The following is a 22,657-nucleotide window of genomic DNA, read 5'->3' on the forward strand; positions in this document are numbered from 1 at the left end:
TACCCGATTTTGACTGATTTTTAAACGGTTTTAACCCGAATGGGACAATTAAAACGTCAAAATTGGGTCAAAACCGTTTAAAAATTGACGGAACTGTTAGTGTAGAACCAATTGTGATCCGAGTTGAAATGTTCAGGATGAGAAAATTCGAAAGATAAAGCATAGGACCAAAATCGTAAAATGGGTATATGTTCAGGATCAGTTTTGGCCTTTTCTCTTATAAATTTTATTCAATTTTTAATATAATATATAATACGTATATAATTATAATTATAAAATATTAGTATGATTCATTCATTATGAACCAATATATGCCGTTGAAGACTTTTGTTATCAACTTTCATCACTTTTAATCCGTTTTATCCTATACAATTTGATTTGTTCATAATTAATATTTCATGTACTAATACTGCATATATCATGTTATTTCTCTTTTTCTTCAATTTTCAATCGCTAGGGTAATTTAATCTAATTATAAAATACTAGTTCTTTTTGGTGTTCATTAGTCCAATTACAGTATAGTTTAGAATTTTCCTTTTATAATTAAATAATTAGTAATATTAAAGTAGTGAAACTAATGTAATGGAACGCAATAGGAATTTTTTTAAATGTGGATTGAATCAACCGTAAAATATTTAAGTTTTCTGCTCACACCAACAGTATACTACTGAAGAAGAAATGAATTAAGACTAGAATTGGACTAGTGCACATAAATGGACTAGTATAAATATGAAATTTCATAACCCATATTAATATATTACTAGTATAATTTAATTAGGTATAATTTAATTAGGGTATTAATCTTTCAGAGAATTATAAAGCAATCAACCACTCCAACGATTTATAATCTATCAATATATAAAAGATAAGTTTTGGAAATTTTATTACTATTAAGTATTTTAATCTTTTTAAAATAAGAATTGCAAGAGAAATGATAATATTTAATACGGCTATTCATGTCCAAACAGAATATAACGTAGAGATATTACTTTATTATTAATAATAGAGTAAAGGCCAAAATTGGTCATGAACATATAGCCATTTTACGTTTTTGGTCCTAAACATTATCTTTTGGATTTTTGGTCCTGCACATATGGGAATTTGATCATTTTGGTCCTCCGTCAACATTTCCGTTAAAAACTAACGGTCAACGGCCGATTTTGACCAAATTAAAGTTTTAATTCTGATTTTTTACTCCCTAATTATTTTTACACTTCAATTTCATCTTCTTCCTTCCTCTCATCTTTCATCTTCTTCCTTCTCTTCCCCTCAAACCCTAGTTATATGAATTCCGTCAAGCCATTCTAGATCCGACCAAGAGATCGGGGTGGGAGACCCGGACACCGTCGACGATGAGGCCGATGGAGGCCCGATCCGTGGAGACGTGGACGTCGCGGAATTTGCAGATGAGGACGACGTAGTCGGAGAGGAGGGGTGTTGAGGAAGGGGGCGGAGTTCGCAGAGCTGGATTGCCCACATCGAAACTAGAGAAAAAGAGACACATTGCCCTTTTACGGTCAAAGATTCCTTCTTTCATTGATGCCAGCCCGTTGATTTACCTTACCTTAGTCAACTTCAAACTATGCTTGGTTACTGCCCATAGTGGATTTCTCTTCTCTCTCTCCCGCCTTTATCTATTGTTTGATGATGAAATGAGAGGGTGTGTTTCAGATTTACCCCTTTAACATGACTGAATGAGGTTAGATTATTAGAGAGAGAGAGAGTGAGGATGAGGGAGATGACCATGGATTTTTTGCTGTGCAATCTCAGTAGTTCACTCTTTCTTCTCTAGTAGATGGGTGATATCACTTAATTGTTGGATCTAAGTTTTCCTTCTCGTATTTCACTCTTTTTAGTTCCAAATTTGGATCTTTCCTTTAAATTTCTCTCTTTGATTTTTTGTTTTTTGGATGATGATAAGTGGAAGGAAAGAAGATGAAATCGAAATGTAAAAATAATTAGGGAATTAATTAGGGAGTAAAAAATCAGAATTAAAAGTTTAATTTGGTCAAAATTGGCCGTTGACCATTAGTTTTTAACGGAAATGTTGACGGAGGACCAAAATGATCAAATTTCCATATTTGCAGGACCAAAAAATCCAAATGATAATGTTTAGGACCAAAAACGTAAAATGACTATATGTTCAGGACCAATTTTGGCCTTTACTCTTAATAATATTCAATTCCGCCAAATGAAGTAGCGTAAATGTAAATAGTATATATATGGGTGTATTAAGGTCCTAACACCTTTTAGTCTTAAACATAAAACAAATTATAGCCATTAGATAGATGGATTGGATAGATATGATTTAAATTACCCGAGCTACATTATTTCACGCATAATACACATTATAGGGACATTATACAATTGGGCCAAGGTTTAAGTTTTGGCTCTGTTTCGTTAAAACTGAGTTGGGCTGGAAATAAATTAATAATTAGGCCTTATTTATTGAGTTAGTGGGCGTGATATTATTTAAGTTTTGGACTTGGGACTCAATTTATGTTTTTTTATTTCTTTTAGTAAATTGTTTAAACTCGGATCTACTTTATTCCAAGTAATTTAATTATTCTAAAGTAATTAATTTTTTTTATTTAAACTGTTCACAAAGTAATTAAAGCTCCGATTTCATTCATGCGAAAGAATGACATTAATCTCTGTAAGTGAGATATAAAATTAAGATAGGTGCATAATTCTTGGGAAAATATACAATATTTTTCGAAATGTCTCAATTTAGTTGAGTAGTATTTCTTTTTTGACAAAAACAAAATATCTAATTACTCTTATTTTATCCTCTCTCTTATATTATTTCTTTATTCTTTCTCCTGTTTTAGCTTATCTCCATGTCCAAAAGATATATTTCAGCTAATTGGGATGGATGAAGTACCAAATAGTAATATGATTGATAATTTTCAATATACATAATACACAACATGGGTTACATTATTGGAAGCATGGGCTATTATTGTCCATTTATTAAGATGAGAAAATCTTAAATTTTAAACGGAAAAGCTCTAAGTGGAGTTGTTTTGCTCAAATTTATCCGAAACATGGCTTCTTTATGGTCCGGGTGATCCTTGTCTTTCTCAAGTTTCCAGTCAAAATTATGAACCAAAACAGCGGTGGTCATCTGCAGAATACGAGTTGCCAAGGGTATTCCGGGGCATATTCTCCGGCCCGCCCCGAAGGGTATGAGCTGGAAATGCTGGCCTTTGAAGTCCAGTTTGTTGTCAAGGAATCGTTCTGGCTCAAAAGATTCCGGATCAGTCCAGATGCTCGGATCTTTTGCCATTGACCACGTATTGACGACTATCTGCGTCCCTTTTGGAATCATATAACCATTCACCTCTTGATCGGCTTCTGACATCCGGGTAACCGCAAGAGGCCCTGGCGGGTGATAACGAAAGGTTTCTTTGATCACTGCCTGCAGATACGGGAGGGACGCGATGTCCGCCTCCTGGATTTTCCCATTCTCTCCCACTGCGCTCTTTATCTCTCGTTTTAGCCTCTCGAGTTTGTCCGGGTTGAATAGTAGCTCAGTCATGATCCACTCGACCATGTTCGAGTTGGAGTCTATTCCTCCCACGATTAATTCCTAGTATATTTATAGATTTTTTTAGAAAAAAGGTAGACCAAATCAATGAAAATAGAACTTACGAGAAGTAAATAAGGGATATCTTGTGTGGTAATGTTGTAGTCGTTTGCTTGGGTGATATCGATGATTGCCTCGAGCAGATCCTGCTTCTTCTTGTTGGGGTTGTTCCTTCTGGGGTCCAACCTGTGGTTAAGAAAATCACGGAATTTGGCCAAGAGTTTACCCAAGCTTAACTCAGCCTTGCGCTTCATCCCCTGCGGATCCAAGACTTTTAGAATGGGGAAGTAGTCGGTGATATTGGGAGCAAATAAGGTGAAAAAATCTTCCATGATCTTCATCAATTCCATGGCGGTGTCCGGGGAGGTGATGGAGAAGATGGTGGTGAGCAAGAGGTTGAGGTTGGCCATGAATACCACATTGTGGAGGTTGACCACATCCCTTCGGTCGCAGTGGCCCCCGACGTGATCCACCAGCTTCTGCAGCATCTCCTAGCGGAGGGCCTCACTTTCTTCGAGGCACCGCTCCGAGAACAGAATCTCCTTGCACATCTTGCGCTTGTCGCGCCACTCCTTCCCTGCCGGACCGAAGAAAATACTGAACTTGTTGAACCCGCCTACATCCATCGCATGGGGGACGGTCCGACCGGAGAAGACCTGGCCGTGGCGTTGGAGGAGCTCCATGGCCATCTCCGGTGTGGACACCACCACCGTGTACACGCTGCCTATGCGGATTGACATCAGAGGGCCGTACGTTTTCGCCAGCTGTCTCAGTGTTTCGGTCTGATTTTTACCTAGTTGGTGAATGTTTCCGATGATCGGGAGGGGTCTGGGTCCCGGAGGAAGCCGTTTCCGTGGCCCCTGGAGGTATACAAACCACCTTAAACCCAACAACATTACACCCCTCACAACACCAATCAAAACGGAATCCATTTTCCACTACTTTTTCTTCTCCCTTGCAACCTTGTATGCTAATATGCCTCCTTTTATAACCCAATTCAACTACTACTAATATTTTTATATTTTAATATAATGCTAGTATACTAAAATCAAAATATACAATATGGGACCTGGAATTAATTAATGATCATATGCTATATATATATATATATATATATATAGCAAATTTACGATATTTATTTCAATATATCATAAGAAATAAACGTGGAATATAGGACTTCTTTTTTCTCAAGTAGACAAATTAAAAAAATAACAAAATACTGGGAGTATTATTGAGTAGAGGAGGTTGTGGACCAAATTAGTAAAAATTAATACACTCAAGGCTAAAATATTGATTGGTCCTTTATCGTATATGTAATCAAGAATGCTTGCATGATTTTTTAATTTTATAACTATTTCAATTTCCCTTTGGGGGTAGACTAAATAATAAAATACTAACGTGGCGGGAGAAATTGGAGTGTATTATCCACTAATGTAAATGCTCTTACACATTTTGGAAATGCGTTGACTCCTTTGGTAGAATTTTAAAAAAAATTGTCACATTTAGGGACATGATTTTCTAAATACGATTACTTACACATTTTGAGAATACGTAACTCTTTCTGTAGAAGTAAAAAATGTCATATTTAGGGATATGATTTTCTAAATACGATTACTTCAAGAATTTCGCCCAAAATTTATACATCAAGATATATTGATTTCACTTCATCAAAAAAAGACACTTGGGTTGGTACAATGCTGTTTTGTGAAATAAATTACCATTGAGTGGAGGCTGTGGACCAAATTAGTGAATATAATGTAGTTAATTAACAAGGAATTTTGTCACTCACATGCCTTGTCCAATACGGCAAAATCGACAACTATTAATTATTAGACGAAAATATTTGTTGATACTAACTAAATTAGTGAATGTAATGTAGTTAATTAATAAGGAATTTTGTAACTCACATGCCCTATCCTATACGGCAAAATCGGCAACTATTAATTATCAGACGAAAATATTTGTTGATATACTATCCAAATTAGTGACTGTAATGGAGTTAATTAACAAGAAATTTTGTCACCCATGCCTTTTCCTTTATGGAAAAATCGGAATACTACTAATTATCTGGCGGAAATATTTGTTGATGCTATATTCACCCTTCATCCTATACAAGTATCGCCATATTTTTTTGTCCTTCCATAAAAAATGGTCTATATCCATTAATAATAATCCTTTTTTTAATTTTCTTTTAGAGTGAACTACATAAATGGTACTTGATCTTTCACTTTCGCACATAAATGGTACGTGATCTTTATTTTATTTCGTTTTTGGTACCATATAACAAAAATAACTCTGGCTACCAAACATGTGATTTTTTAGTTATGGATGATATTTTTGGAAATTTTAATTAAATAGTACCAAACATGTGATTTTTTTCTTCCTTTCTTATTTCTTTTTTCCTTCTTTAGTTTCTTCATTTTCTTCTTTCTTTTTAGTATTTTACCTTCCTTTCTTCTTACTTTTTTTCCTTAGTTTATGTTTCCTCTTTTTACTTTTCTCTTCTTTTTCTTCTTTCTTTTTAGTGTTTTATACATACATCTAATTGCATTCATAATATAAATCAAGAAAAAAAATACCTAATCAAATTAATTATTTAAAGTAATTAAATCAATTGAATTATTTATATTAAATTATTTCATACTCATTTTAGGGTTGAAACACCTAACTAAAAATATTCAAATTTTTACCATTATGAATATAATTAACAATTTTAAATTTTTACGAAGACTATATTGATTAGTTATTAATTTAATATTAAATAATAATAATAGTAATAATTATTATATAATTTATAATTTAAATAATTATACTATTGGTATTTATTTATTAATTATATTATTGGTAATGTAAGATAGAAAGAGAACAAAAAATTATTACACTTTAATTTTGTTATTTTTATTAATTAAAAAATATTATAGTTTGATTTTAAGTAACTAAAAAAATATTATATTTAGTTTTGTTAATTTTAAAAATAGTACTAGTAATTAATTTTTATAAATTAAAAAAATATTATACTTTAATTTTATTTAAAAAATAATTATTTTAATTATTTAATTTTGTATAGATATAATATTATTGTACTTCAATATTATACATTAATTTTATTATTTTGATTTAAGAAAATAATTTTTCTAATTTTGTAACATCTCATTTAATCGTGTAATATCATGTTTTAGTCGTTATCGTGTCGTGTCAAGTTATATTGTATAGTAACTTACTATCATTAATAGAGTGTTAACTTTTTTTTTGGATACACGATAATCCACACGAATCCGACATGAACCCGTTGGGTTAGAGCAACCACAACCGTGCTCTTGCCAACGAGCACGATTGTGGGCCAGGCCCCACTTTTTTCTGCCTGCTCTTAGGCAAGAGCACAACAACCACAGCCGTGCTCTTCCGCAAGAACGAGCACAAGAGTCCCATTTAATCGTGTAATATCATGTTTTAGTCGTTATCGTGTCGTGTCAAGCTATATTGTATAGTAACTTACTATCATTAATAGAGTGTTAACTTTTTTTTTGGATACACGATAATCCACACGAATCCAACATGAACCCGTTGGGTTAGAGCAACCACAACCGTGCTCTTACCAACGAGCACGATTGTGGGCCCGACCCCATCTTCATCAAAGAATCTAGTATTCGTGTAAAGAAACACATATCTTGCCGTGAAGATTATAGAACCTGTACCTTTTCTATCATTTGGGACAACCTTAAAACATACCTCAGTACACAACTCCAATTACTTGGATACCTTTTCCAAAACATGTGTTGGAATAACTCCACACCTTGTGATGTGCTGGACTAGACTTGCCTCTAGTCCACAACTCGCGTGTTGTAGAAGGTACTGATGTTATAGTAGTTTCTTTAAGGTATAACTCATTGTTTCCAACGTATATCCCATCAATGATAAGGTGTTATTGAGTAAAACTGTTCACTTATCGAACTTGTCTTCGAGAGACTTCGATATCTTCTTATATGACTATCCCATTCTTTAGAAGAATGCTTGGAGTAGTCAACTAGGATTTAACTCCCACTACTGATCTTAACTCATTGCTCGTCTCCTATGGTATAAACCATTAAGACTTGCTAGTCTTTCTATGTCGTACCTATATAAGTATTCTGAATCCCCTGAACCACCAAAAGATTCTAACTTGTTGTGCATCAACCAGACTTACCTGACTTTCAAGCTATTTAACAAGTAAGCTGTTAAAATCTCGATAGTCACTTGAGTTAGACAAAATCAGTTTGAACAATTACTAAGTACTTTCTTGGCCTTATGATTAAGTACCATAAAAACTTTATCATTCATTGTTTAAGAAGTTGAACTGTGGTGTTAAACTCAATCTTTTTGCAATTATATTGTTTAGATACTATGATGTATAATTTGTTTTTCTATGGCACTATGATAGATATTCGATGAACATTTCTCAATAATGCACGCATTATCAAATGACATCGAACATCATTTAATCATTAACTAGTTTAGAAACTGAAACTGAATTCTTTCCAAACTAAACTGTACCAATAAAACAAAGTCTTATACATCAAAACAAAACAATAAAGTGAGCATAAATAAATAGCTCCAAGTGCAACAACTGCCCAACTAGATGTAGATCTCTTCTTTAGAAGTTGCATTGTTTTCTAAGCCATTGTCCTTCTATATAAGAGGTCAATCCGACTTACAATGCATCTTCTCTTTGCCTTTTTCACCAAATCTTTCTTGCCTTTCTTGCTTTCAGCAGGCATTGATGACAATTCAGCTCTTCCCTCTTTCCATTGCTAGTCTTCTGTTCGATTGAACTAAGACATAGGAAAGATACAACCTTAATGAATTCGTCAAGTATCATGTTATCTTCCTCCAATAGTAATAAAGTGAATATAATGCCAAAGGTTTCCAACTTTTCAGTAACAACCTTCATATAATCACTTCCTATTACATTTGGCGATGAACTGAGTGTAGAAACTATTTGAGTAACTGAATCAGAAGATTCATGAAAACTTTCTCTCTCTTTTGGATGTTCCAATAGAATCTGGACAACGTCCTCATTGGATATTCCTTTATCATCGGTATAAACCAAGACTTGTCTCACTACTTAAAAGAAAGTAGTTTGACCTTCTTCCTCAAAGAACTTATCGAGTACATGCATAAAATGCATTCTCAAACTTTCTTTGTAGAATTTTGTCGAGGAAATGGAGGACATGAATTAGTGAGTACAAACTTTAAGTTTTCAGCAATGAGAATCTTATCCATTTAATATTTCCAGTCTACATAATTTTGGCCTTCGAGTTTGATTTCTTTAAGGTTCGCAGACATTATTAAGAATTTGGCTGAGAAGAAATAAAACTATTTATCACATACTATGCTTAATACATAATCGCAAACAACCATAAAACAATTTATGTATCTCACAACCGTAAAAACCAAAATAAGTACGCCTTTAGAGAGGTCATACAAATTTGGATTCCAACAATTTTCTGGTCACAATACCGACGGATAGTCCAGAGACCACTAAGGTGGCATGGCCGCCAAATATTGCCTAAGCATTTTTTTTTTCCAATTAACTTTATATATTTATATCATATATATAAAGGAGGAAATTACAAATCAACTCCTATAACAAGGAGGAAATACAAATTGCGCCTCCCAGGGTTCGAACTCGAGACCTCCAGGATGGACGCGGTATCCAACGCCCTTTACCGCTAGGCCAAGGGGCTTTTTTTTTTTTTTTCCTCAAACACCATCACGGCGGGGGGTTAAGGCGGACCCCCAACCTGTATATATCAAAAATCACCAAAAGAACATACATCAGACGAGCCCAAAAGTGACTCGGTCCGCACGAGAGATACAAAACACAAGAGCTAGCAAAGCTACTATGGTATCCCCACAGACCGGGTACTAACCATCTAACTAAAGAGAGAATAAACATAACAAAGCTATACATCATAAAAAGGACAAGGATGATGGCCAAAAGCGGGCCAAATCCAAAGGAAATCAAAAAACCATAAATCAAAACCACGAACCAAGTGAAGTAGTCATCCATCTCGATATCTGAATCTGAAGTTTGGATAGCCCAACTGGTCCATCCTGACGAGCGACTTCAAATACCGAGGCGCTGAATCCGCATCAAAGAAGGTGATGGCAGGGGTCTGGACCCCCCTACATGCAAAAAAGTCTGCTGGCCGGTTGCCCTCTCGATAGATGTGAGAGAACATAAACTGTATCTGAGTGAGCAAAGTGCGAATGCGAGCCATGTGATGTCACACATCCGCTGCTCCTCCGCGTCCTGAAGTGAACACCGCGACCACTGCTGCCGCATCCATCTCGACCCAGACATGCGAGGAGAACTGCATAGCCAGTGTGAGCCCGTGAAGAAGAGCTAAAAGCTCCGCCTCGAAGGCCGACCCAGCTGCGAGAGGCGTACAAAAGGCCCCCAAGAGAGAACCGTCTGAGCCCCGAACCACTCCCCCAACACCTGCCTGTCCCGTCGAGCTAGTAAAGGCCCCGTCGGTGTTCAGCTTCACCCAAGGATCGTCGGGTGGATGCCAAAGCACTTGCAGGGACCTCAGAACTCGCCGGCGAGGAGGAGCCAAAGGCATGAAGTCAACGGCAGGGGTGCAACCGCGCCAATGAAGGGGGACTAGCACACCCGCTGCCACCAAGATCCGCAAATGCTGAACAACCTGCCAAATAACATGTGAAGAACGAAAAGAAATGCCGCGGTGCTTGCAGCTATTCCTCTCCGTCCAAATGAACCAATATACCAAGCAAGGAATGATAAAACTGATGTGCAAGGTGGGAGCCCTGTGAGAGGACCTCCACCAAAAACCTAATCTACGTGCAATATTAATGCACGTGTGAATGTGTGTGCTAATATAGGGGAACCAGCCATCGAAGTAGTCCCAAACAGATCTCGCCAACGGACTCGACACAAACAAATGCTGAAAAGACTCGACTGAAAAAGAAGAGACACAACACAGACACTTGGATGCGAGAGAGATACCGCGGGTCTGAACATAGCACTCAACAGGGACCCTCTGGAGGAGGAGGTTCGAACTCGAAACCTCCAGGATGGACGCGGTATCCAGCGCCCTTTACCGCTAGGCCAAGGGGCTTGGATCATAAAGGGTTTAGGGTTTAGGGTTTTTTTTTTTTTTTAAATTAACTTCATATATTTATATCATATATATGAAGGAGGAAATTACAAATCAACTCCTATAACAAGGAGGAAATACAAATTGCGCCTCCCAGGGTTCGAACTCGAGACCTCTAGGATGGACGCGGTATCCAGCGCCCTTTACCGCTAGGCCAAGGGGCTTGGATGGTTTTTTTTTTTTTTTAAATTAACTTCATATATTTATATCATATATATGAAGGAGGAAATTACAAATCAACTCCTATAACAAGGAGGAAAGACAAATTACGCCACCCAGGGTTCGAACTCGAGACCTCCAGAATGGACGCAGTATCCAGCACCCTTTACCGCTAGGCCAAGGGGCTTGGATCAAGGGGCTTGGATGGTTTTTTTTTTTTTTTTTTTTTCCTCAAACACCATCACGGCGGGGGGTTAAGGCGGACCCCCAACCTGTATATATCAAAAATCACCAAAAGAACATACATCAGACGAGCCCAAAAGTGACTCGGTCCGCACGAGAGATACAAAACACAAGAGCTATCAAAGCTACTATGGTATCCCCACAGACCGGGTACTAACCATCTAACTAAAGAGAAAATAAACATAACAAAGCAATACATCAAAAAAAGAACAAGGAGGATGGCCAAAAGCGGGCCAAATCCAAAGGAAATCAAAAAACCATAAATCAAAACCACGAACCAAGTGAAGTAGTCATCCATCTCAATGTCTGAATCTGAAGTTTGGATAGCCCAATTGGTCCATCCTGACGAGCGACTTCAAATACCGAGGCGCTGAATCCGCATCAAAGAAGGTAATGGCAGGGGTCTGGACTCCCCTACCTGCCAGAAAGTCAGCTGGCCGGTTGCCCTCTCGATAGATGTGAGAGAACATGAACTGTATCTGTGCGAGCAAAGTACGAATGCGAGCCATGTGATGTCTCACATTCGCTGCTCCTCCGCGTCCTGAAGTGAACACCGCGACCACTGCTGCTGCATCCATCTCGACCCAGACATGCGAGGAGAACTGCATAGCCAGTGGCAGCCCGTGAAGAAGAGCTAAAAGCTCCGCCTCGAAGGCCGACCCAGCTACGAGAGGCGTACAAAAGGCCCCCAAGAGAGAACCGTCTGAGCCACGAACCACTCCCCCACCGCCTGCCTGTCCCGTCGAGCTAGTAAAGGCCCCGTCGGTGTTCAGCTTCACCCAAGGATCGTCGGGTGGATGCCAAAGCACTTGCAGGGACCTCAGAACTCGCCGGCGAGGAGGAATCGAAGGCATGAAGTCAACAGCCGGAGAGCAACCACGCCAATGAGTGGGGACGAGCACGCCTGCCGCCACCAAGATCCGCAGGTGCCGAACAACCTGCCAAATAACATGCGAAGAATGAAAAGAAATGCCGCGATGCTTGCAGCTATTCCTCTCCGTCCAGATAAACCAGTAGACCAAACATGGAATGATGAAGCTGATGTGCAAGGCGGTGGCCCTGTGAGAGGACCTCCACCAAAAACCTAATCTATGTGCAATGTCAGTGCACGTGTGAATGTGTGTGCTGATGTAAGGGAACCAGCCATCAAAGTAATCCCAAACCGATCTCGCCAGAGGACTCGACACAAACAAATGCTGAAACGACTCGACTGAGAAAGAAGAGACACAACAGAGACACTTGGATGCAAGAGAGATACCACGGGCCTGAACATAACACTCAACAGGGAGCCTGTGGAGGAGGAGGCGCCAGATGAAGACAGAGATGGTAGGGGTCAGCCCAGCATTCCAAACCATGCGAAGTTCGAAATGTCTAGGGGACCGTGTCCGGATGAGCTCCCAAGCTGAGGCCGTCGAGAACTCGCCATCGCCAGTGAGGCTCCATCGCATCACATCCCGCCTGCCCACCTCAATCGGGACAGCCCTGATAAGATCCAACACATGCAAAGGCACACCATACAAAGCCAGATAATCATGCAGTTTTTCAACATGCCAAGTATGATCATGCCAAAATCTAGAGACCTCAGCGGCAGGAAGATCAGTCCCGGGCGAACAATAGGTCCTAAGGGGGAGATCCCCGACCCATACGTCATCCCAGAAACTAATCCGCCCTTCGCCTAGGGACCACCTAATGAGACCATGAACCTGACCCCTAATGTCCGTGAGACGATGCCAGATAGGACTATCATGCACAGAGTAAGGAGAAATGAAAGCGCGACCAGCATGGAAACAATACTTGCGCATGGTGAACTGCGCCCAACGTGAATCCTACGCGAGAAATCTCCACCAGAGCTTGATGCTGAAAGCTTTGACGACCTCGCGGAAACGACGGATGCCGAGGCCTCCCTCATCCAACGGCAGACAAATCTTCTTCTTCCAGCTAACCCAGTGAATCTTCCTCTGCTCCCCAACCGTACCCCAAAAGAACCGGGCCAAGATCTGCTCCAACTCTCTCATCCAGTACTGATACGGCTTCAGGACCTGGAAGATGTGAAGAGGGATGGTGACAAGGGTGCTCTTGATCAGAGCGAGGCGCCCTCCAAGAGAAAGATGTCTGTGAGACTAGCTGTGAATCCGGTCTACCATCTTCTGTCGGATATCTAAAAGGTAGCCGGCCTTCAGCCCCCCCTTATAGATAGGGACACCAAGGTAAGTGAAAGGGAGGAATCCCTGCTGGAATCCACTCGCCTCTGCCACCTCAGCCGCCCAAGCGTCGAACTTCTCAAAGAGGTAGAAATGACTCTTTCCCATGTTCACCATCTGACCCGACACGGCAGAATAGTGCTCGAGACAATGAACCAGCCTCTCCACGGACTGTCTGTGCGCCCTGACAAAAATGATAACGTCATCGGCATAAGACAAATGGGATATGGCCAGCGCGCGCCTTGCACATCTATACTCCATATCGGGATGTGCGTCAACCAGCCTGTTCAAGCTCCTCGAAAGATAATCTGCAGCAAGCACGAACAGCGACGGCGATAACGGATCTCCCTGGCGAAGTCCCCTCGTAGACTGAAAGAAACCTGCCGGAGCCCCGTTCACGAGCACTGAGAACCAGCAAGAGGAGATGCAACGATCGACCATACTCACCCACCCCGGCGGGAATCCCATCCTCTCAAGCACCAGAAGGAGGAAAGACCACTGCACTCGATCATAGGCCTTAGCCATATCTAGCTTGAGGGCCAGATTAGGCGACTTTGCCTTCTGAATGAGCGACCTGCCGATATCGTGAATCAATTCCTGAGCCAAGAGCACATTATCACTGAGCAAGCGACCCTTTACAAAACCGCTCTGGTTCGGCGCCACAACCTGAGGAAGCAGCGGCGCCAAACGCGATGTCAAGATCTTGGAGATGATCTTGTTGGTCACGTTGCAAAGGCTGATCGGCCTGTACTCTGCCCAGGTCGCCGGGCTTGCCTTCTTCGGCAAGAGAATGATGGTCGTGGCCGTGAAGCTGCGGGGCATGGGAGCTCCTAAGAAGAAGTCTGCCACTGCTGCCACCACCTCTGCTCCTACGATGTCCCAACAGTGCTGGAAGAAAAGAGACGAGAAGCCATCTGGTCCCGAGGCGCTGTCCCCACTGATGCCAAAGACCGCCGCCCTCACCTCATCGGAGTTGGGAACTGCACAGAGGCCTTCACGGTCCACGGAGTCTGGGAGACCGCGCAAGAGATCAAGGTCCGGCTGCTCCAAGTGCTCAACGTCTGACGTGAGAAGCCGCTGGAAGTAGTCAACCGCCGACTGTCTGATGTCCTCCTCCGACGTGAGAGTCTGTCCTCCTGCCTGAATGGCGTGAATCCGGGACTTCACCCGCTTCTGTCACACCCACCCGTGGAAGAATTTGGAGTTCCTTTCGCCTTCTGCCGCCCACCGAATGGCAGCCTTCTGCTTCCAGAAATCCTCCTCCATCCTAGTGCGGAGTACGTAGAGGGCGGTGCAACGGCTAAGCTCACTCCTGTGGGCTCCTGTCGGGTCCCCGTCGTAAGCCGCCTGCGCAGCGGCAACCGCCTCCTCTGCCTCCCTCAGCTTTTCAAAGATGTTCCCAAAGACCTCCCTGTTCCATCCCTTGAGAAAACCCTTAACTCTGCTGAGTTTGAACTGAAGATTAAGCATGCCGAAGAAGCCCGTCTCCGCCGTCCACACTCTGGCAATCTCATCCCTGAAAGTGTGATGCCGAACCCACATGTTCTGAAACCTAAACGAAGGCCTCGGAATCTGAGCCATCAGCTGGCACCGCACTAGCAAAGGGGCATGATCTGAGGAGATCCTAGGCAAATGAGTCACCCTAGTAGCCGCAAAGGCGGTCGTCCAGTGCTCCCCAAGAAAAACTCTGTCCAATCTCTCCCAGAGCCCACTCCTCGTCCATGTGAACGGTGGGCCATCAAAGCCTGGGTCCAGTAGCTGGCAGTCTGCTACGGCGTCGGCGAAGTCCATCATTTCTCCGTGCCTGTCTGTCGAGCTGCCCTGTCTCTCTTCCTCCAACAAGAAGATGTTGAAGTCACCACTAACAAGCCAGGGGGCCCCGTCAGTGGCTAGAGAGATGTCCCTGAGCTTATTCCACAGATCGTATCTTCCCTCCCTCGAGCACTTAGCGTACACTACGGAGAGATAGATTGAAAAAGAGAAAATCGCAGCAAAAACTCGGACTTGAAGGACCTGCTCAGAGTCGTCAATGACCTCGACCTGCCAGTCCCTGTGAGAGAAGATCCAAATCTTACCGTTTGTGTTCGAACACCTAAACTGCAACCCAAATCGCCTACTAAAGAAAGAAGGCCGGGGATCCGTCTGGGGCTCAAGCACCGCGGCAAACAAAACACTATACATATCGATCATATTTTTGAAAGTGCCCTGGGTAGCATTGTTCGCTATCCCCTGGGCATTCCAGATCATGAAGTGAGAAGACATGGGAAACTCAGTAGGCTCCCGAGGCCGAAAGCCTCGCCTTCTTCGATGAACCCTCTGCGGGAGGAGAAGTGGGTCCAATGTACTGTAGCACCGGATCGTTGGGTTCAAGCCTCATGTTCGGAACCTCACAAATCATATGATCCTGGTGGTCATCGCTGTCCACCTCAACCTCGGCCTCATCCGAGGGAAAATCCTTCAAAGCCCCGAACATGTTATCACCATCCAAAACCATCGCAAGAGGCCCATAACCGAATCCACGTGTAATAGAAGGCGATCGGGATCTAGAGCCCCGCTCATTCCCTGACGAGGACTCATCCGCCTCTATGCCCTGCTGTCCCTCTCCCTCTGACACTGTCCTTGCCGAGGTGGTGTTCGCCTGTTTCTTCTTGCCCTTATTCTTCTTCTTAGGTGTGAAGAAGCCGTCGTCCCCTGCAGCTTGTGAACCCTCTGCGACTGCTGAAGACGGCCCATGGTGTGAGATGGGGCCAGGGGCCGGGTCTCTGATCACCACGCCCTGGTTGCGCCTCTCCTGACGCCGTGGCTGTCCAACCTCCGGGGGTGGCCTCTCTGAAGGCTGGTACCTCGGGCCCTGAGGCTGTCTACTAGGGCCTGCCTGATGCGATTCTCCCTCTCTGTTGGGAGGAGGTCTGTTCTATGGGGTCGGCTTTTGGGAGTAGTCCCTCTTGGGAGGCATCGGCCGCCTCCCAGATGCATAGCATGTCGACGCCGAGTGACCAACGTGCTTGCATTCGGAGCAATAAAGAGGGATCTTGTCCCATTTCACCTTCAATGTGACATGTTGTCCCGCAATGTTGACGTCTATCTCCTCAGGGATGGGACGTGACAAATCGACCTCGACACAAATTCGTGCAAAAGAAACACGAGATCTAGGGATTGTGGCTCTATCTACTTGCACAGGTTTACCGAGCATCTCACCAATAGCAATTAGGGACGACTCTTCAAATAGATGCACATGCAGAGCAAGTATGTTACACCAAATAGCAACAATGGGGATTTCAAAGAAAGGGTCAAAGTCAGGGGTCCATTTAAAAACACGCATCGGATGGTGCTCGACATACCAAACAGGAGAGTTATTCGGTCCATTAAGCAACTTAACATAATCACGCATATCCGACAATTGAATGAAAATATGCTTCGCATTTAGGAAATTCCAAGACATAGCACCAACAAGTTTTAAATTACCTAATGCTTTCTGAATTTGGTGGGCAGGGGGGATGGAGTGTGAGAATTTGCCGACGATGGCAGGTCCAATACGGCCTGCAAGAAGAGAAGTCTCATTAGCCGAAAAAAATAAACAAGGTTTACCTTCGACAATACGGACTTCGCCTCTTTTATCCGCCTTTTCTCGGTCCAAAAGAATCGGACCCTCTGCCGGCTGCCCCTTCTTTAGTACATCAGCCATAGACCTCCCAAAAAAAATGTTTGATTGGTCTCCATTAATTTCAGTCGATGGAGGTGGCTGCCCCTTTGAAATTTCCCCATGTATTCCTTTCTCCATGTGAGTTTGTTCATCCATTAAATCAGCCCAAGTTTGAGGAGGAGTAGGAGTACTCGTGGCTGCGAAAACTAGCGTCTGTGTGTGCTGGACCACCGGTAGAGGAGCAGCAGCTGGAGTGGCTGTCCGGTTGCTCTCGGCGACTGACGGAGCTGCTGGAGTCAGTATGGTGGCCCTGATCGGAGGGAAATCTGACATGTTTGGGCTCGAAAAACCAGGGGTGGGTTGGGGAGGTGAAGGTGAAGTGTTTTTGGGTTGGCTGGGATGTTGTCGGCCGGTGAAGAGAGCAGCGGCGAGATCGTTACCTGCGGCAGTTGCAGACTGAGTTGGACGACGCAGGAGGGGGTAGATTTTTTTAGATTGGGCTGCTTCATTGGATTTGGGCTGTTTGTTTTTGGGCCGAGGGGGATTAGCATTAGGAAGTTTTTTTGGCTGGGAGTAAATAGGAAAGGAAGTGGGCTGGGGGGAAATGAGGAGTGATTGGGCTGTGGGTTAATTGGAAGAGAGGAAGGAAAAAAAGAGTGATCCAGTAAGGGAGGTACCTGGGCCGAGAAGGGAGAATTTGAGAAAATAAGCGGCCCGCTTGCAGGGCCCAAATTCGTCTGCTGAACGACGAGGGATCGAGACTCCGTCAGATCAAAAAGGAGGCTTTCTTCTACAGAGGCAGCTGGCATGAGATCCTGGGATCGATTCTCAAAAGGGGCGAGGCACCCATCAGGCAGCTGCTGCTCCTTCTCCAAAATAGAATTCACGCGCCCATGATTCTCGGAATTTACTAATGATGGGGAAGTCAGCTTTGCATTTAATTTTTGCCCACTTCCCATGCAAGCATGCATGCTTGTCTCAGAAGCCATACACTTCTCAAAAAGCGGCTGAGCAATCACGTCTGGAACATGGCTGCCTTCTCCATGAAACGATGAAGCGACGCCTCCCATACCCGAATTCACGTGATTTTTCACCTTACCCAAGCATGGGTTCTCACCCAAAAGCCTGTTCTGATACAGAGGAGTTGCAGTGAGAGAGTTTGCAATGTACGAGACCACCTCCTCCACTGACGCCGTCGTCCTGATCGGCGGCTGTCGTTCTTCCTCAAAATGACCATTTTTTTCATCGGACAGGCGTTGATCTTCCATCTCCTTTTGGTATTTGATGATTTAGCGAATTTTTTATGGGAATAAATGCAAGTAATAAATGAAGATCACAACACTGAAAATTACGTGGTTCGATTTACTGAGGTAAATCTACGTCCACGGGAAGAATAGAGGGCAAATTTGTATTGCTTGATCTAGCTTACAGATTACAATACTGATTTGCTATATGAGATTCAGGATCTAGAGAACTTAACCCTGGTCTATCTGATCTAAGTTCTATTTATACATTCGAACTAAGATCGTGGTTTGCAGCCCTGGTAGGGGGGTTGATAACTGCTTAATACCACTAAATAGATCGTGGGTGTAGTGGAGGTCGTGGAGATCCTGCATGGGTCCACTATCTCCTTGTTCGGTCGAATACTGAGACCGAACTGCTGAGACCGAACTGCTGAACTTTGCCGATCAGCTTTTGCCGATCTGAGAGTTGAGCTCGATTGGTCGGCTTTTACCGAGCTATAGGCTGCGACCGAACTCTTTGGTTGTGCCGAACTGATACTTTTTCTTAGGTTTTGGGCTGATGGGCCGTCACTGCTATTGGGCTCGCAATTAGGGTTTAGTTGTTTAGTTCGTATCCCATTAGTATTCCTCTTCATCATCAAGCAAGTCATCCTCTTCAAGCTCTTCCTCTGTCATGGAGCGATCGGAAGCTTCCGAAAAAAACTCGTCGGCGACTTCCGAAATCGGCTGGGGATTCAAACACCGCGTCTGATTTCTTCCAGGAATAAGGTCAGCATCCATTTCACAGTCTGATTCGTTGACATGCCGCTGACAAGAGGGGGGGACGCGGCGCGCCGGCGGATCCGCCATTGCCGGCCGAGCTCAAGGTTTTCCGACCTCGACGAAATCGAGATCTGAATCCGCGAAACGACTCCTTTCACCTCACCAACACCACGACAAGACACGACACGACGAAAAGGCGGCCTGACCCGCCGGAAAAGAGGGAAGAAGACGACGGAATAAAAGAGAGAGAAAGAGACGAAAATAAAAGTGGCCGGAAAACGGCCAAAAACACGACGACGACTAAAACAAAAACGGTAGAACAAATTCTAAGACTCCAACGAAGAAGATGAACGTAAAAAACTACAACAAAAAACGAAAAAACGAGACGAAATCGGATTTTGGAATTTCAAAGGGCTAGAGAGCATTGTGTGATTTTAGTGTGTGTGATTTGCATGCAAGGGCATGAATCAAGGGGCTTGGATGGTTTAGGGCTTAGGGTTTAGGGTTTAAAGTATAGGGTTTTTTTTTAAAAAAAATTAACTTCATATATTTAGGATTTTTTTTTTTTTTTCAAACACCATTACAGCGGGGGGTTAGGCGGACCCCCAACCTGTCCATATCAAAACAAACGATAAAGTGTCGTACATTTACCAAGCCCAAAAGTGACTTGGTCCACAAAAGAGATACATATCAAAAAACTCTATCTAAGCTACTAGGATATCCCCACAAGCCGGGTACTATCCATCTAGCAAACGAACTAATAATATACATAATAACTTGGGTGATGACCAAAGAGTGGCCAAGCCCACTCTCATTGTTCAAAACATAAATGTCATAGCTAGATTGAGATCACGTCTTCCTCCTAATCACATTGGTTTGGGTCGAACTCTCTGCCATGTCAGACTTGCGTCTTAGGTCAGTGGAGTTATTGACCATCCCACCCTCCATCTTCCTTATCTGGACTTGTGTCTCAATGAGCTTGCTAGAGAGTACTAGAAGAGATGTTGGCCAAAACTTGTCCATTATCTCTTTCCTTACTTTCTCAAAGCTCTTTGGAAGTCCGTCGAGGATCATGAGTTGTTGGGTTTCTGGGCCTATTTTCCCACCAACACCTCGAGTCTATCAAAACCGTCAACCATTTCCACGACGTAGTCAATAATGTTTTGGTTCTCCTTCAAGACAGTTCTCCTCAAAATGTTCACCACTGATCTCATGAGACACTTGGTGGACATTTCATCAAATCATTTAGGTTCTTCAATCCACCTGTCGGACTTGTCAATCCAGCCAAGAGCATTGCCAACCAAAGCCAACAAAAACTTCTTGACATGACCGCTCGCGGTATCCCATCGATCATAAGCATCCTTTTCCTTGTCTGATATGTAATAAGCAGAGGGGCGATTCTTACTAAGGACTAATTTCAAATCACGAGCCAACTGATCAATGTCAAGTCTCCTTTTCCAATCCAAATAAGAATTAGAATCGCGTTCCTTTGATATAAAGATCGCACTATAAACTTCCCAAGTAGTAAACATCTCTCGTTCAAGCTGAGAACAAAACACCAATAATATAACCATGTAAAATTTCAAAGAATTGCAAATAACCACAAAACAATTTATCCATTTTACATCAACAAAAATCAAGCACAAACGTTCTTCAACGAGGAAGTTGTGTCATATTCATGCAAGAAATCCATAATTTTTACTGGCCACAGTGTCGACAGATAGTCCAGAGACCATAAGAATGGCATGGCTGACTAACACTGCTAAAGCGTATAACCATAAAATTAAGCACTAAGGATTCTTTACTTGTGCGTGAACTCCTCTAAAGAAAGGTCGGACCGGACAAGCACCTCCTCCTATAGTTCCCTCTAAGCATTATTAAAATACAATCCTTATAATTTCGCAGCAATATTGCTCCGGTAAAGACCAGTCGCGATATTACTGAAAACTAATTTTACGATTTTAATAACCTCTATCTAGAGAAATCTAAACATACAAACTGGTAATGTTCCTCCTGTAAAGATAGACCGGTCACTACTTCGTACTTAGATCAATTTTATGGAGGCTATATACAAACGTGTTGTAATTATCGCTTCATATTTTTGTGTTGGTGGTTTTAATAGTTTAATTATCACTTAAGTAGATTAGGTAGGCATCCACATTCAAAGCATAATTAAATATGTACTATCTATGCATGCAAAGCAATAAGTACATAGGCGATGCATGAGTTAAAGCTAGATTTTAACAAATAAAATCATAATTCCAATTAAATATCCATCAATCATCATTAAAAACATGTAAACATACTTATAAAAGGTTCACATAACCATAATGACGAAACTTGATCATTTAATTAAGCATCTTAAATAAATATAGATAGAAACAAAATTCTACCTTCACATAAACAAGATTATCTAGACTTTAAGTCCAATCTTAAACAATCATACATTATTAGTTAAAATAACGTATCTTGATTATTAGAATTACCTTTTATTACTATTAGGATTTACCTAGATAGAATTAATCAATCATTATCCTAAAAATTATATCTAGGTGTATATCATAAAAGATTAGCTAAGTCTTAATTTAAAATGCCCACTTGGATACATAAATCCGCACTTATCCAATAAAGACTAAATCCATTTAAAACACACCAATTAAATTCGAGAATTAAAGTTCTCTTAGCTTTCATGATTAGAAAAAATTTATTACATCTTTAACTTATAACGATGTTTTCTAGATGAAACAAATTTCACCTTCATCAAAGATTAAAGAGAACTTTCAACTTTGTGGATTACTAAGGATTTTAATAGCAAGATTAATGCTCTATGAATTTTTCATATCTTTAAGACAATTCGATGTTATCTAGATGAAACAAAATTCACCTACATCAAAATTAAAGATAAAAATTCAAATTTTAAACTAGGAATTGAATTCCAATTAAAATCCAATTAATCACTTCACACATTAATAATATAGGATTTTAGTAGCATGATAATGCTAAATGAATTTCTAACTTCTTTAACTAAATTGACGTTGTCGAGATGAAACAAAATTCACCTTCATCAAAATTAAAGATATAATTCAAACTAGGAATTAAATTTCAATTAAAATCCATCTAATTCTTATTAGTGTAATTTTCGAAAAATTTTAAGGGATCATATAATTGAAAAACTTGTGTCTTTTACTTAGGTATATATCTAGGAAATAATTCCATAACATACCAATTAAAATGTAGACAATTTTTCAATTAAATCTTAAAATAAAACATGAAAGCATCTAGAGATAATATTCTTTAAATTTCCATCTTATTAAGGAGAAGCCAAAAATTAGATAAATTAAAATTGAATTTCCTTATGTTAATTACCATGATATTATCTAGATGGAAATAATCCATCAAAATCAACTAATTAAAAAATTAAATTATTTACCAAATTATTCAATTGGCAATTTTAAAGAAGGCAATTATTCTCTTTTAAATTAGAATCTTGATTTAATTAGAGAATCATTCTAATTTCCACAAGTTATTGAATTATTCTAGGTTTAGGATTTTAAACCACAATTATAAATTACTTGTGAGTTAAGAAACGAATCAACGAGATGAGACGAAACGCGCGCTCAAACCCTAGCTAGGGTTTCGGCACTTGCGGCCGCTGG

At 41.3% G+C, this 22,657-nt stretch overlaps 1 protein-coding gene across 1 annotated transcript; it reads right to left on the bottom strand.

The window, feature by feature from the left end:
- Nucleotides 1-2,876: 2,876 nt before the first annotated feature.
- On the bottom strand, nucleotides 2,877-4,549 carry LOC121788445 (ferruginol synthase-like). The gene is made up of 2 exons (XM_042187117.1): nucleotides 3,655-4,549; nucleotides 2,877-3,592 (listed from the first exon to the last, which is right to left on the bottom strand). Exons 1-2 carry the CDS (start codon nucleotides 4,075-4,077, stop codon nucleotides 2,990-2,992), a joined length of 1,026 nt encoding a protein of 341 aa, XP_042043051.1. The 5' UTR covers nucleotides 4,078-4,549; the 3' UTR covers nucleotides 2,877-2,989.
- Nucleotides 4,550-22,657: the final 18,108 nt, after the last annotated feature.

This window comes from Salvia splendens, unplaced genomic scaffold (genome assembly GCF_004379255.2).
Source record: "Salvia splendens isolate huo1 unplaced genomic scaffold, SspV2 ctg1045, whole genome shotgun sequence".
Classification (NCBI taxonomy): domain Eukaryota; kingdom Viridiplantae; phylum Streptophyta; class Magnoliopsida; order Lamiales; family Lamiaceae; genus Salvia; species Salvia splendens.

Bases quoted from the DNA above. Each gene is read 5' to 3' on its own strand.
- LOC121788445 (XM_042187117.1), bottom strand. From the start codon at position 4,077: ATGCTGCAGAAGCTGGTGGATCACGTCGGGGGCCACTGCGACCGAAGG. The intron at 3,593-3,654 runs GTAAGTTCTATT...TAAATATACTAG, and splicing joins ATATCCCTTATTTACTTCTC to GAATTAATCGTGGGAGGAAT.